Source organism: Artemia sp. Qi Xiang Cuo, chromosome 6, assembly GCF_049724085.1.
Source record: "Artemia sp. Qi Xiang Cuo chromosome 6, ASM4972408v1, whole genome shotgun sequence".
Taxonomy (NCBI): domain Eukaryota; kingdom Metazoa; phylum Arthropoda; class Branchiopoda; order Anostraca; family Artemiidae; genus Artemia; species Artemia sp. Qi Xiang Cuo.
This window is the reverse complement of record NC_142799.1, coordinates 16656553-16670110: the sequence shown is the minus strand read 5'-3', so window position 1 is coordinate 16670110 and position 13558 is coordinate 16656553. Positions and strand designations below refer to the sequence as shown.

The following is a 13558-nucleotide window of genomic DNA, read 5'->3' as shown; positions in this document are numbered from 1 at the left end:
TCCTTAAGACAAAGTCCATCAAAATTATCCATATAAAGGGGGATAGAACATAACCCTGCTTAACTCCTGATTTAATACGAAATCAGATGCTAACCTCATTTCCAACCTTAACCGCAGCAGTGTTATTCTCGTACATAGCACTAATCACTTTAATGTATTTGTCCGGTAAACCATACTAGGATAAAACCTTAACTAAAGCTCTTCTATCAACAGAATTGAACGCTTGCTCATAATCTATAAAACTAAGGACCATAGGTGTTTGGCAACTCAGGCACTTCTCAATTATTAACAATCTAAGAGAGAAAATTTGGTCGACACATCCTCTACCTTTTCTAAAACCGCACTGTTCTTCTCTTAAAACTTTGTCTACGGCATCTCTCAATCTAAAAAGTATCATATTACTAGGAAATTTGCTACCAACAGAGATCAGACTAATGCCTCGATAATTACCACACTCACTTTTATCACCTTTCTTATAAAGTGGCTTAATTAAGGTTTTCCTAAGAATCGTTAGGTACTTCCCCTTTTACAAAAACCGTATTAATGATCTTCAGTAACGTATTTCTAACCTCAGAGCCACCATATTTAAGACACTCATTTACCACCCTATCAGCACCTGGATCCTTATTATTCTTAAATCCTTTTAGTACTGTTGATAATTCCTCCTCACAAAACAAATCTTCCTTTACATCCAAGGTATGACAAACTTTTTCTTTTTCCTCTATATCTTTTCCAGCAACTCAATCTTGGTTTAGCGAATTCTCAAAATGCTCTGCCCATCTCTCTTTATTTCTTTCCTTATTGATAATTGTGGCCCTGTTCCTATATTTGACTAGGCCAAGTCCGGACTGAATACTCCCTCTCAATTTATTAACATGCTAGTACGATATTTGACTATTATGCCGTCTAGCTGCATCTACCAGATTCTCGGCAATTTTATCCATGGCCTCTATTTCACACCTCCTTACTTCACATTTTAATACTTTCTCCACTTTCTTTACATTCCTTTTGTTTTTATGTGATCTATCACTCAGATAATTCTTTTACAAGTCCCTTCTCCTCTCTATCAAACATAAAGCTTTTCACTAAAATTCGTAGCTACAGTCCTATCTTTCTTCCCTAAGACACCTTCATCAACTTCACAAATTATTTTTCTATAATTATTCCAACCATCTTCTACATTATCAAATTTTAAACTCTCAAGTTTAGAATACAAATGTTCCTGGAAAGTTTCTCTCAAATTATCATTCTGGAGTCTACCGACATCAGAATATCCCGGGAGATAGTTACCCTTCCGAAATTTCAGCTTTAAATTAACCCTAGACACTACTAGATGGTGATCTTTACTTTTAACATCAATAACGGCAATTCTATATACCCTAGTATCTTGTATTTATCCTGCCAGTCATTGGTTTACTATAACATAATCAATAAGGTTTGCTGTCTTATCATCACGTGAATATCATGTTAGCTTATGAGCCATTTTATGACCAAACACCGTATTGGTTATAACTAGATTGTTATACCTACAAAATTGCAAAAGTCTGTATCCATTACTGTTTTCTTTTCCTACACCAAATTTACCTAGACTATTTCGACCTGGGCTTAAAACTATTTCATTTATAACTAATATATAAGAGATTTGACTAAGCTTTTTGGTCAAAGCTTATAAGGGACTACTTTTTTCTACGAACTACGACTCTGCCCCCATTAGGTGACGAAGCCGATCAAATGGCACACAACTATTCTTTCAATGCTGTGTTTTGCCCCTGGGTGCCCCATGGCTCAATTTCGCAAAGGAAAACAAAATACTTGTCCGTTTTAAGACAACTAATTTTTTCTACTAAACCAAAAATTTAAAATCCCCCCCCCCAAAAAAAAAATTGAGAAATATCTTTTTTCTATCACCTATGTCCTCATTAACTATTATACTCCTGAGGCAAAGTTTAACCACGCTTTCTCATAACGAAAAATTTAATTGGTTAGTCATGTTCTTAATCACGTAGCCTAGCGATTATTAATTTAGAAAAAGGCTTCGTGACACATTCAGATAAATTATTAATATGTTCGTTGGGGCTTCAATTAAAAAAAAAAAATAAAAAAAAAATGAAAATTGATGTTTAGAAACGCTAATAATGAATAATACTTTTGGTTGTTTAGCGACGTGAAACAGATTCCATTAATGCATATTAAGGATTCCCACTAGGGAAATACATCCATTAATTTTCAAAAGAACTTTAATCAAATACTCATTTAGTATCTACATAGCAAAAATGAAAAAAGATATACTATTGTTTACAGCCACACAACTCATAATGACAAAAAAAAACTACAAAAAAACACTGTATTTAAGCCAACTATTAATGCTAGTCATCACACATATTTTCTGAAAGAGGAAAAGGGAGCCCTATCTGACCTAGAGACATCATCCTGCCAGTACAATTTTGGGCCTCAAACTGTATATTTTGGGCCATACAACCCCTTCGCCAAAAAAAATTTCTGTTACCCTATCTTCCAAAAATCGGGCTTTTGCACACCAAAGCGGGTCCTAACGTATAACTTGGCCGTCTAAGATAAATATACGATTGTAGAAATATGAAAGCATAGAAACACTTTTTTATTAATTAATTAACCTAACATAATTCAACATACAATACATTTTTTGAGTTCGTCGTTTTCACGGTTACTATAAATGATGTTGTTATATTGCAGGTAGTAGAATACCCCCCCCCCCCCGCCTTCTCCTACGGTAGTCATGAAGCGACTGTTATGGATCCACAAAATTGCTAAGGTGTTTTTCAAAACCTAGGGAGACAACTTTTTTGAAAACTTTTTTCAAGTTTTTAAATAAAAATACCAGAAAAGGTAAATTCAGTGAAAATAGGTATTTTCAAAATGAATTTGGGGCAAAAAAGACTGAAAGAAGAGGGCGGATGTCTTCTTGCCCCTTCCTTCATTGACATCATTGTACGTGGGATGTGACTCGATTAAAATCTATTCCGTAGAGACTAAATTTTTAGTAACATTAGCTTTTGAATTTTGGCGGTGGAGGTTTTTATTTCGTTTTTACCTGGGTTCTCACTAGGACCTGACGGGGCAATTTTGAAAAAACCTTGTTGACGCTGTAGATGCAACCTTGATATTATTCTCTTTAATTACTTTATTTGTTTTTCATCACCCAATAATACACCACGTCATCAAGCTACATTATCTCAGTAAGACGCATTTTACTAGTGTATTTTCTCACTGTTGATAAAGGAATTAGGTTTTAATGAACCATTTATTTCAACGCTGTTTTTGATATTTTTGCCAAAATCCACGTGAAGCTTAAGAAAGAATCTGTATTCCCTAAATATAGAGCAGTTACTAACTCAAGGAATTTTTTTTACATTAGAATGGCTGATAATATTTGTAATTTTAATTAGAAAATTTGTACTTAAACACAGACATACAGTCTTAAAAAACTGTGCGCTTGCTAGGGATACACTTAAGCACTACCAATTAAACAATATTAAAACTAAAGCAGCATTAAACTAACTTGTCAAACAAAAACAATTAAAAACACTACAAAAGAATTTTGAACTATTGCCCCGCAGATTTGACTTTCACTCAAATTCGCTGACTTTTTGTTGACATCAGTCACATTTCGTTGACTTAATAACGAAAAATCTACTTCAAAAGGGACTATGGGCTCAACAAGTATTAGCCCTTTTTGCTAAAGTTCCGTAAGTTCATAAGATTTGAAAATAAACATCTGGTACCATACCTAACACTCATGATTAAGCTGAAAAAAATATAGCTTTTTGGCTTAAGGTCTATGCTCCCTGCGCAATTTTCATTATGTTATTTTTCTGCTCTTCTACGGTTTTAATATATCAACGAAAGAGGATATGTTAAAACCATATTCTAAGCCTTTAGAAGGCTAGTCCAAAGTAACCATAACCTAATAACCTAATAACCATTAGAAGGCTTAGAATATGGTTTTAACCATAACCTAATAACCTTTAGAAGAATTAGAATATGGTTTTAACCATAACCTAACCATAACGTAACAACCTAATAACCTTTAGAAGGCTTAGAATATGATTTTAACCATAACCTAATAACTTTAGAAGGCTTAGAATATGGTTTTAACCATAACCTAACCATAACCTTAAAACCATAACCTAAGCCTTTAGAAGCCTTTAGATATTCTAAGCCTTTAGAAGCCTTTAGATATTCTAAGCCTTTAAAAGGCTTAGAAAGCATAAGCCCAACTCCTCTTTGTGGTAATTTCTGTGATTTTGAAGTTTGAATTGATTATATATTTTGTTATCTGTTCCTGTTTGGTACCATTTATTCACTGATAATAATTTCTGTTCGTTACAAGTTTGAATTATTATATGACTTTATTGGTGCTCGCCTTTGGTTCTAATATAGCTCTTTACTTTTCTTTTGGTTTTTTACTTTACTTTTCTTTGGTAATTTCTTTACTTTTTATTTTTTTATAGACCTTGCAGTATGAACTGTAAGGTCCATACTGAGATGGTATTACCCAATAGTAAAAAAAAAAACAAAAAAAACATATCATTCCATAGTTGCGATTCAGCGGCATCAATCTACTTAATTAAATTCTTGAAATTTGATGTATATAATTTTTTTATTGAAAATATGTTGAAATTGGTCGAAATTTACTCAAAAAGGGCAATCATCTTATTTTTAAAGCAAGTTTAGAGCCCTCTCCTTATTTTCCCCAATTACCTTATTACCCCAATTATCTATTTATAAAGCAGGTTTAGATCCTTTCCCCTTATTTCCTCCAATTACCTTATTTATAAAGCAAATTTAGATGTTTCCCCAGAAAGACAAAGTAGTATCATATTTTTTGCTCGATGAATGGATAAGTCTAAGCCTAATGAATCAGATGATACAAATGCCTTGTTTTTTTTACACAGCTACAGGCTTATCGCGAAAGCTATTGTCTAAGAAGGGGCTGCTAAAATGCATTCCACGTATTGCAACCATTCTGTCTTGTTTTTAATTAATATGTATTCGTCATTGAACAAGAAAGATTTGCGCAAGGCCGTATTGCTTATTTTAAATATTCCAAATTTGTGTTTTACCTTTCCGCTTTATATCGTAATTAATTAAAATCTATGTGTTAAGTGTATTTTGTTCTCGACTGTCGAGTTTTCTCTCTGACGGGAATCTAATATGTTGTGTAAACATGGTATTAATAATAAAACCTTGAACCTTGAACATTGGAACATGCAATTTCTAACATTAATCATGATGGATTTAAAAATGAAATCAGAATTTTTCCAGTCCTCAATAGTTTTTTTTTTTTTTTTTTTTTGAAGAATAGCTTTTAATTTTTTTCACAAAATATATTTGTTAAAAAAGAAAAGAAAAAAAAATGGCTTGGGAAACTTTTCTTAAGCAGTTTTGTATACTGAATTCGAGAATATAGGTAGTTCTTTTAACGGCCATAGTTTATATGTATTTTTCTTCATACTGGCGTTCTTTAACATGTTTTCCTGCTATATTCTTCTGTCAATAATTGAAATAAGCTTATTTTAATAAATAAGGTGATTTAAATTCTAATTAGAGCCTCGGTTAGCACTAACAACTGATCCTAAATGGTCCCAAGTTCATTGAAAATGTGAAATAAATGGATAAGATTGGGTAAACAATTGAAATAAGCTTATTTTAATAAATAAGGCGACTTAAATTCTAATTAGAGCCTTTGTTAGCACTAAAAAAGGATCCTACATGGTCCCAAGTTCATTGAATATGTGATATAGGTAAGCTTCACGATCACTGAGTATTTAAGTTCTCTTCAGACTTGAACAATCTCTAGAGCAGTTGTTCTCAAACTGTGGTACGCATACCCCTTGGGGGTACGGTAAATTTTTTAGGGGGTACGCAGCCGGAAAAAAAAACAACAAAAAAAACCCTTTCACTTCAGGGCTGGCAATTTAATTTATACTTTAGCTATAGTTTACGTAGTACCGATAAGTGAGAAGGGATATCTATAATGTTTTTCGGGTAAAAAGGTGTACAGTGTCTAAATAAGTTTGAGAACTTCTGCTCTAGAGCATACAGTTTAAGTGTTTTCATTTTTTTTTTTTAAATACAAGTTTTGGAAATTTGTCAAGGCCGTGACATTCTATTTTAAAGGTCTGTGCTACCTATGGCAGCACAGTAGATTGGTCGCTATTAAGAGGACACAGACCTGGGCGTCCCTATAAAGTAAAGAGCATTAAATTTTGGCTAAAAACAGTCTATACCAGGGGTGGGCTCAATTACAGTTTGCATGTAAATATGAACTAATGATGAAATCTAACCATGTAATTATTCATTTAACGTTCACACTCCATTACAAATTCAGACCACGAACTACAATTAGATTGAAGTACCAAAGATATCAAATAATAACGCCTTTTACCCTCTTAGATCTATCACGACCCATCCTTGGTCTGTTCCTGCCGATAACTGCGATTTTCTAAGAATTGGATTTCGGTTGTTTAGGATTTTGAAGTTTTAAGGGCAGTACTACATTTTCGGCAGTGTTGCTACGTTCAACCATGAAATAAATAAGCAAAAACTAAGAAGTTAAATTTAACAACACTTTTTGTTTTTAAAGATTTGAATTTTAACAATCTGCCTACCTGAAATTGATATGGCGTGTAGGTTGAGTCATAAGTAGACCCAAACAACAAACTATCTCTGTCCATGCTATTTATGGAGCTTTGCGAGGATTTTCTATTTCGTTTTGGTGCAGGGGTGGAGATCATACTCGAACTTGGACCAGGTTCGTCTATATCTAGCAAGCTCACATTCTGGAACTGAATGTCATGAGAGTCTACAAATAAGAGGAGAAAGTCGGTAAAAAAAGAAGCCAACATAGTATATCTATATACAAAGAGACAGAGTAAAGGGAAGCCCCCAGGGTTACCATGTAAATTTGGGTTGCGTAAGAAATATAGCAAGGGAAAATGGGAAAAATACCAAAAGGTATGTCCGTATCTACCCCCCCCCCTTGATTTCGAGATTTACCCTCTTTGTCATTAAAAAAAAAGTCGGTAAAAAAAGAAGCCAACATAGTATATCTATATACAAAGAGACAGAGTAAAGGGAAGCCCCCAGGGTTACCATGTAAATTTGGGTTGCGTAAGAAATGTAGCAAGGGAAAATGGGAAAAATACCAAAAGGTATGTCCGTATCTACCCCCCCCCCCTTGATTTCGAGATTTACCCTCTTTGTCATTCCTATCGAAAAGCCCTCCCCCCCCCCGATAGGTTTTTCACTGCCTCCAAAATATTGAAAAATACCCTTTTCGTTTTTTTGCGAAAGCGAAAAAAATTGCCCCCCCCTCTAGATTTTGGTATGACTGTAAATAGCTCTTTAATGAGAATTAAACAGATTACTTCAAAACTGTTGAATTGACCTTTTATAAACTTTATTTAGGCATCAACTTTCTAAATTTTTGAAAGAAAAAGACTTAAAGGCAGGGCTGAAAAAGAAAACGTTCTTTTAAATAATAAAAACCAGAATGACTATCAAAATGTATCTATTTATTGTTTCCTGTAAACTGAATGAGTCTTTTGATTTTTTTTTTTCCTTCAGGTTTCATTTATTAAATTATGAATTGTTGCTTTTATAACGCTATACTAGATTAATTCAACAAAAGTAAAATTAATTTAGTTTAAAAGGGTTACATTGCTCTAAATAGTAAAACGCATGAAAATTATTTTCTGCTTCCACAAAAATTAAGATTCACCTACTTGTTCATCAAAACCATCTCGACATTCTAATCACTATATTTGAGACTGTATATAAAAAAGAAAAAACTAAACAAGAAACACTAATTCATTAAAATGTAGAGGGGGGGGATCAAGAATTCTGTTTGAATTTCTTTAACAAAGATAAAAAAACACATTTTTCCAAACTTAGAGGGAGGACAATTTTGTTGTTTTTCATTTTTTTTTTCAGCCAAGATATCCAAAAAGGTATTTTCAAAATCTAGGGGGGGGGGACTAATACTCCCTCCTCCAACTGGTGCAACAAAGCTAAAATAAACAACCATTGGTCAACAAATAAGTCACAAAATTTGCAACTGAAGAAGAAGAGAGAGAATGAGATATAGAGGGGGAAGAGAGAGAGAGGGGGGAGAGGCAGAGAGGAGAGTCACAAAATAAGAGTCAGAGAGAGAGAAAGAGAGAGAGAGAAAGAGAAAGTGGGTAGGATAGCAGGCATAAACAAACAGGAGAAAAGTACCATTTGGATCTTCCTCAGTTATACAGAACTGAGAACTTTCTAATTTGGCTGATTCATTCATTCCAAGTGATTCACGGCTGAAAGCAGAGATCTAAAAAAAGAGAACCAAGGTGACAATGAGCTCTAAAGAATGTAGGAAAGTCAAACCCCAACAACACAAGTAGTATCTAGACAACGCCTTTGTCTCTTCAACAAATCCCCTAGTAACTGTTGTAATATATAACAACTTTTTTTTCTTTCCGTGGGCATGTATAAAGCTCAGCTGACCTTAATTCCTTGATAAGAGTAATTTTTTTATCCCACTAAAAGAACTAAGCTTTACTCCCAATTTCAACACCAAAGCATTGAATTTTAACAATCCAACTCTGAGTCTCCACCCCTTTTGGTATTGAGTTAATACCAACTCCATAAAGCTAGTGATATTTGCATAACTCAAAAATCAAACTAGAAAAAACTTGTTGGTGCAATACGGGGGCGGATCCAAAATTTCTTTCAGGGGGGGAGCAAAATAGGTCGATCCGATAAACTTTCGTTAGGAGCAAGTTTAATTAACGCAAACTTGCGTTAATTAAGTAAAGTACGCTATTTTAGACTACGTTAGGGGAGGGGGTGCCCCCTCGCCCCCCCCCCCTCGGGATCTGCCACTGATGCAATATGCTTTGAAAGCAAACGCCAGAGGAGTCACTACTTTATTTTATGTATTTTAGGCATAACTAAATCCATGTCAGTAACACTTTACTCATTGTTCAGCCTCTCGGAGGAAAAGGCACTATGGGTTCATAGACTTTAACTAGACTTGAAGATGTATCTCCTGCTTTTTGTTGCACGTAGCTTCCTCAGCATAAGCTGAAACGTACTTCCCTATACCACTAAACAATTGCACGTTTTTTTTTTAAATCCACTTTTTAAAATTGAAGATCAGAAGCACATCTTTAGCTATTTTCTTTCAATATTTATAGGGTTTGATAAATCTAATGGCCTCTAGATCAGCAACTTTATCAAGATTAGTAGAATTTGAAGTGGCATTATGAAGGAATTGGTAAGAAAGGGAAATCATATAGAATGTCCTAGAGAATTAGATCAAGTAACTGAATAAACCAAAATTGTATTTTGAGGAAAATTTTAACTGAAAATAATGCACATTAGTCTGGTCAGATATAGCAGCTTTACTAAGTATTTAATATAGTTTCATTGTCTCTACCAGGACATATATGTGATTTAATTCACTAAGGCTTTTGTGTTTAGGTGCTTTTATTAGAAAAAGAGTCCTTATGGCATAGAGATATAGTGCCGACTTGGCCAATTTGCTCGAAGTTGTTCATTATATTATGCCAACAAACGTCAATAAGAGGCAGGGTTTCAAAACAAAACCTTGAACTTGTAGTATCTCCCAAATTTCTTTTAAAAGAACAATGACCTGCATACATAGCCCTGAACGGAAATATTTTCAAGCACAAAATTTACCAACGATACACAAACAAAAGAAATTAAACGGTAAACAACACCATATAACAGAAACCGGTATGCGCGTAACTGAGCCCTCCTGTAACTGAACACCCATGCAAATGAATCCCACGTATAACTGAACCGCCGTGCAACTGAACCCCCATAAAACTGAACACTCGTGCAACTGAACCCTATTTAACTGAACCACCGTGCAACTGAATCCCTGTCCAGCTCAACCCCATTTAACTGAACCCCATATAGCTAAGCCACCGTGCAACTGAACTCCCGTGCAGCTGAAACCTCGTGTAACTGAACCCCCGCACTCATTTTTCCAGTATTCTACAAATATGGGGCAATATCATGGGGTAAAACACAAGTTTGAATCTTTACATTTTCAAACATTTAGGAACTATTTGTTTTTTAAAGTCATAGTATAAATACCTATTAAGATGATTCATAAAAAAAGCTCTGTTTTGTTGTCACAAAAAAAAAATAGGACACCACAAATCATTAAAGCCAGATTTATTTCTCCTTTTTTCTGATAGATCAAACCTTTCCCCAACGTTGACTAATAAATATCTGTGTTGAAAATCTTTGAACTTTGTAAATTTAGATAACGAATTTTGATCAGATGTCTTTGGAGAGATTGCAGCTAAAAAGGGCATGTGAGGGGGACCGGTTGCACACAAAACTTTTTTCGGCATTCCTTTCGACAAGCTTGATAGTTTACTTAATACGCTCAGCTGTTTTTGACATATTCCAAATACGTCTTCTTGCAAAACTGGATACACATAGTGTCTTTAAATTTATTTGAAGATGCCTCTAAACGTTTCCCGAGCGATGTGACGTCTTATACCATCAGTCGTTCTTTAGATATTGCTGGTATTTGCTTTTCACAGCCAATAAAGGAAAGGGCATTTTTTGATTTTATTTGGCATTCTTCTCGACATTTTGTAAAAGGTTTGACCTTGATGCTCCAAACCTTTTCGGATACCCAGGATCAAACATGCCCTCTTTTCTTATTAAAAATATCTTGTATGTTAACAATAGACAACTTGCATAATTTACAGCCCTTGCACCCAGGGCAGGGGGGTTGTGAACCATGCATAGTTATTTAATCTTGGGCCTGTTTTAAACAAAATGGCTATCTTAAAATTTGACCAGATGCACTTGGTGAGAAAACAGCGGTTGGAAGGGGGAGGCTGGTTGCCCTCCAAATACTTTTGATTTATGAAAAAGTGAACAAGAACTTTCAATTTCCAATTGAATGAGTTTCCTCCAAAGTTTATACTACTATCCCTCCCATAAAAACCTTATATTTTAATAATGTGTAACTTGCATAATTTACGGCCCTTACCCCGGGGGCTGTGGGGGGGGGAGGTCCTGTCAATAAAGAACGAATTGCTCTGGATTGTATTGAACAAAATGGCTACGTCAAAATTTTTATCAGATACAATTGGAGTAAAAAGAGCTTGGGGAGACTGGTTGCCCTCCGATCACTTTTGATTTTTAGAAAGTGAATTAGAACTTTCAATTTCCAATCGAATGAGCTTCCTCTAAAGTTTATTCTACTATCCCTTCCATGAAAAATCTTATATTTTAACAATGGGCAACTTGCATAATTTATAGCCCTTTCTCCAAGGGATGTAGGGGGTCCTGTCAATCAAAAACGCATTGCTCTGGATTATATTGAACAGGCTACGTCAAAATTTTGATCAGATAAATTTGGGAAAAAAAGAGCGTGGGGAGACTGGTTGCCCTCTGATCACTTTTGACTCTTAAAAAGGCACTAAAACTTTTCATTTGTAATCGAATGAGCCCCCTCCAAACTTTATGTGCCCACCACTTCCATATGAAATGCGCCTGGAAAAATTGTAATAAATAAATCATTGAAGCCTAATGGCTCTTTGGTATAGACAACGCTATAGCGTTGCATCTGAAGCAATTCTGTTCTATGTACTTGCTATTTTTTTTGTTATTCTGATGTTTTTTGTTTTGCTGTGAAGTGGAGGCCATGGATAAAATTGCCGAGGATTTAGAAGATGCAGCTAGACGGCATAATAGTAAAATATTGTACTGGCACGTTAACAAATTGAGAGGTAGTAGTCAATCCAGACTTGTCCCAGTTAAAGATAGGAATGGGGTGGCAATTAGCGATAAGGAAAAAGCTAAAGCGAGATGGGCCGAATATTTTGAGAACTTGCTTAACCGAGATAGAGTTGCAGGAAAAAATATAGAGGAAAATGAAAAAGTTTGTGATACCTTGGATGTGAAGGAAGATTTATTTTGTGAGGAGGAATTAGCAACAGTACTAAAGGGATTAAAGAATAATAAGGCTCCAGGTTCTGATAGGGTAGTAAATGAGTTTCTTAAATATGGTGGCTCTGAGGTTAGAAATAAGTTATTGAAGATTATGAATATGAATTTTGAAAAAGGGGAAGTACCTAACGATTTTAGGAAAACCTTAATTAAGCCACTTTATAAGAAAGGTGATAAAAGTGAGTGTGGTAATTATCGAGGCATTAGTCTGGTCTCTGTAGGTAGCAAATTGCTTAGTAATATGATACTTTTTAGGCTGAGAGATGCCGTAGACAAAGTTTTAAGAGAAGAGCAGTGCGGTTTTAGAAAAGGTAGAGGATGTGTTGACCAAATTTTCACTCTTAGGTTAATAATTGAGAATTGCCTAAGTTTTCAAACACCTTTGGTTCTCAGTTTTATAGATTATGAGCAAGCGTTCGATTCTGTTGATAGAGGAGCTTTAGTAAATGTTTTATCCTTGTATGGTATACCAGACAAATACATCAAAGTGATTAGTGCTATGTACGAGAATAACAATGCTGCGGTTAAGGTAGGAAATGAGGTTAGCAGCTGGTTTTGTATTAAATCAGGAGTTAAGAAGGGTGTTTTCTACCCCCTTTATATGGATTATTTTGATGGAGTTTGTCTTAAGGAGCACAGGAAAGCCATGGGAGACCACGGAATCAAATGGGGAGGAAAAAGTCTCCTGGACCTTGAATTATACTGATGCTTTAAGCATCCTAGATGAAAGTGTGAGCAAAATGAATGAAGTTTTAGAGGTTTTGCGAGTTCAGGGTGCTAGTATTGGTTTAAAAATTAATGTTAGGAAGACTAAGGCTAGGAATAAGTGAAGATGAAAACGTGACGTTTGGTAATGAAAAGATTGATCAGATGGGCAGCTTCACTTACCTTGGTAGTATTATTAGGAAGGATGGTGGGAGCAGTGAAGATGTTAAAAATAGAATAGCCAAGGCTCAGGGTGTTTTTTCACAGTTAAAAAAAGTCTGGAAGAATAGGAAGATAAGTCTGCAAACCAAGATTAGAATCTTAGAAGCTACAGTGATGACAGTGGTCAAATATGGCTCTGAAGCATGGACGCTCCAAAAAGCGGATGAAAATTTGCTAGATGTTTTCCAGAGAAATTGCTTAAAGATTGTTCTGGGTACCCGGCTGACTGACGGTATTTCAAACAATAGGTTATACGAAAAACGTGATTCACTACCGCTTTCTAGGTCTATAATGAAAGAAAGGTTGAGGTGGTTAGGGCATGTTGTGCGGATGAAGGATGACAGATTGCCGAAGATTGTTCTTTTCGGCCAACCATCTTGGGCTAAACGGAAAGCAGGTCGTCCCCGTCTGGGGTGGGAGGACGTCATAAAGAAAGATTAGAAGGAAATGGGAACTTCGTGGGCGGGTGTAAAAAGGGAGGCTTTGAATAGATTGGGGTGGAGGAGGAGCGTGCGTAGCTGTGTTGGCCTCAGGCGGCTTGGTGCTGCGATGAGTTGTTAGTAGTTAGTAGTAGTATTTTTTTTTGTCGGTGTTTTTTGAATAGTTA

The 13558-nt window shown here is 35.2% G+C and overlaps 1 protein-coding gene across 1 annotated transcript in view; it reads right to left on the bottom strand.

The window, feature by feature from the left end:
• The window catches only part of LOC148950920 (uncharacterized), a 101778-nt gene that overhangs the window by 68728 nt on the left and 19492 nt on the right, over window positions 1-13558 (bottom strand). Inside the window, exons 3-4 of the mRNA XM_089090514.1 lie at window positions 8260-8350; window positions 6651-6844 (exon numbers count right to left, since the gene is read on the bottom strand). Coding sequence (XP_088946640.1) covers window positions 6651-6844; window positions 8260-8350 — 285 coding nt within the window. The remainder of the gene's footprint in view (window positions 1-6650; window positions 6845-8259; window positions 8351-13558) is intronic.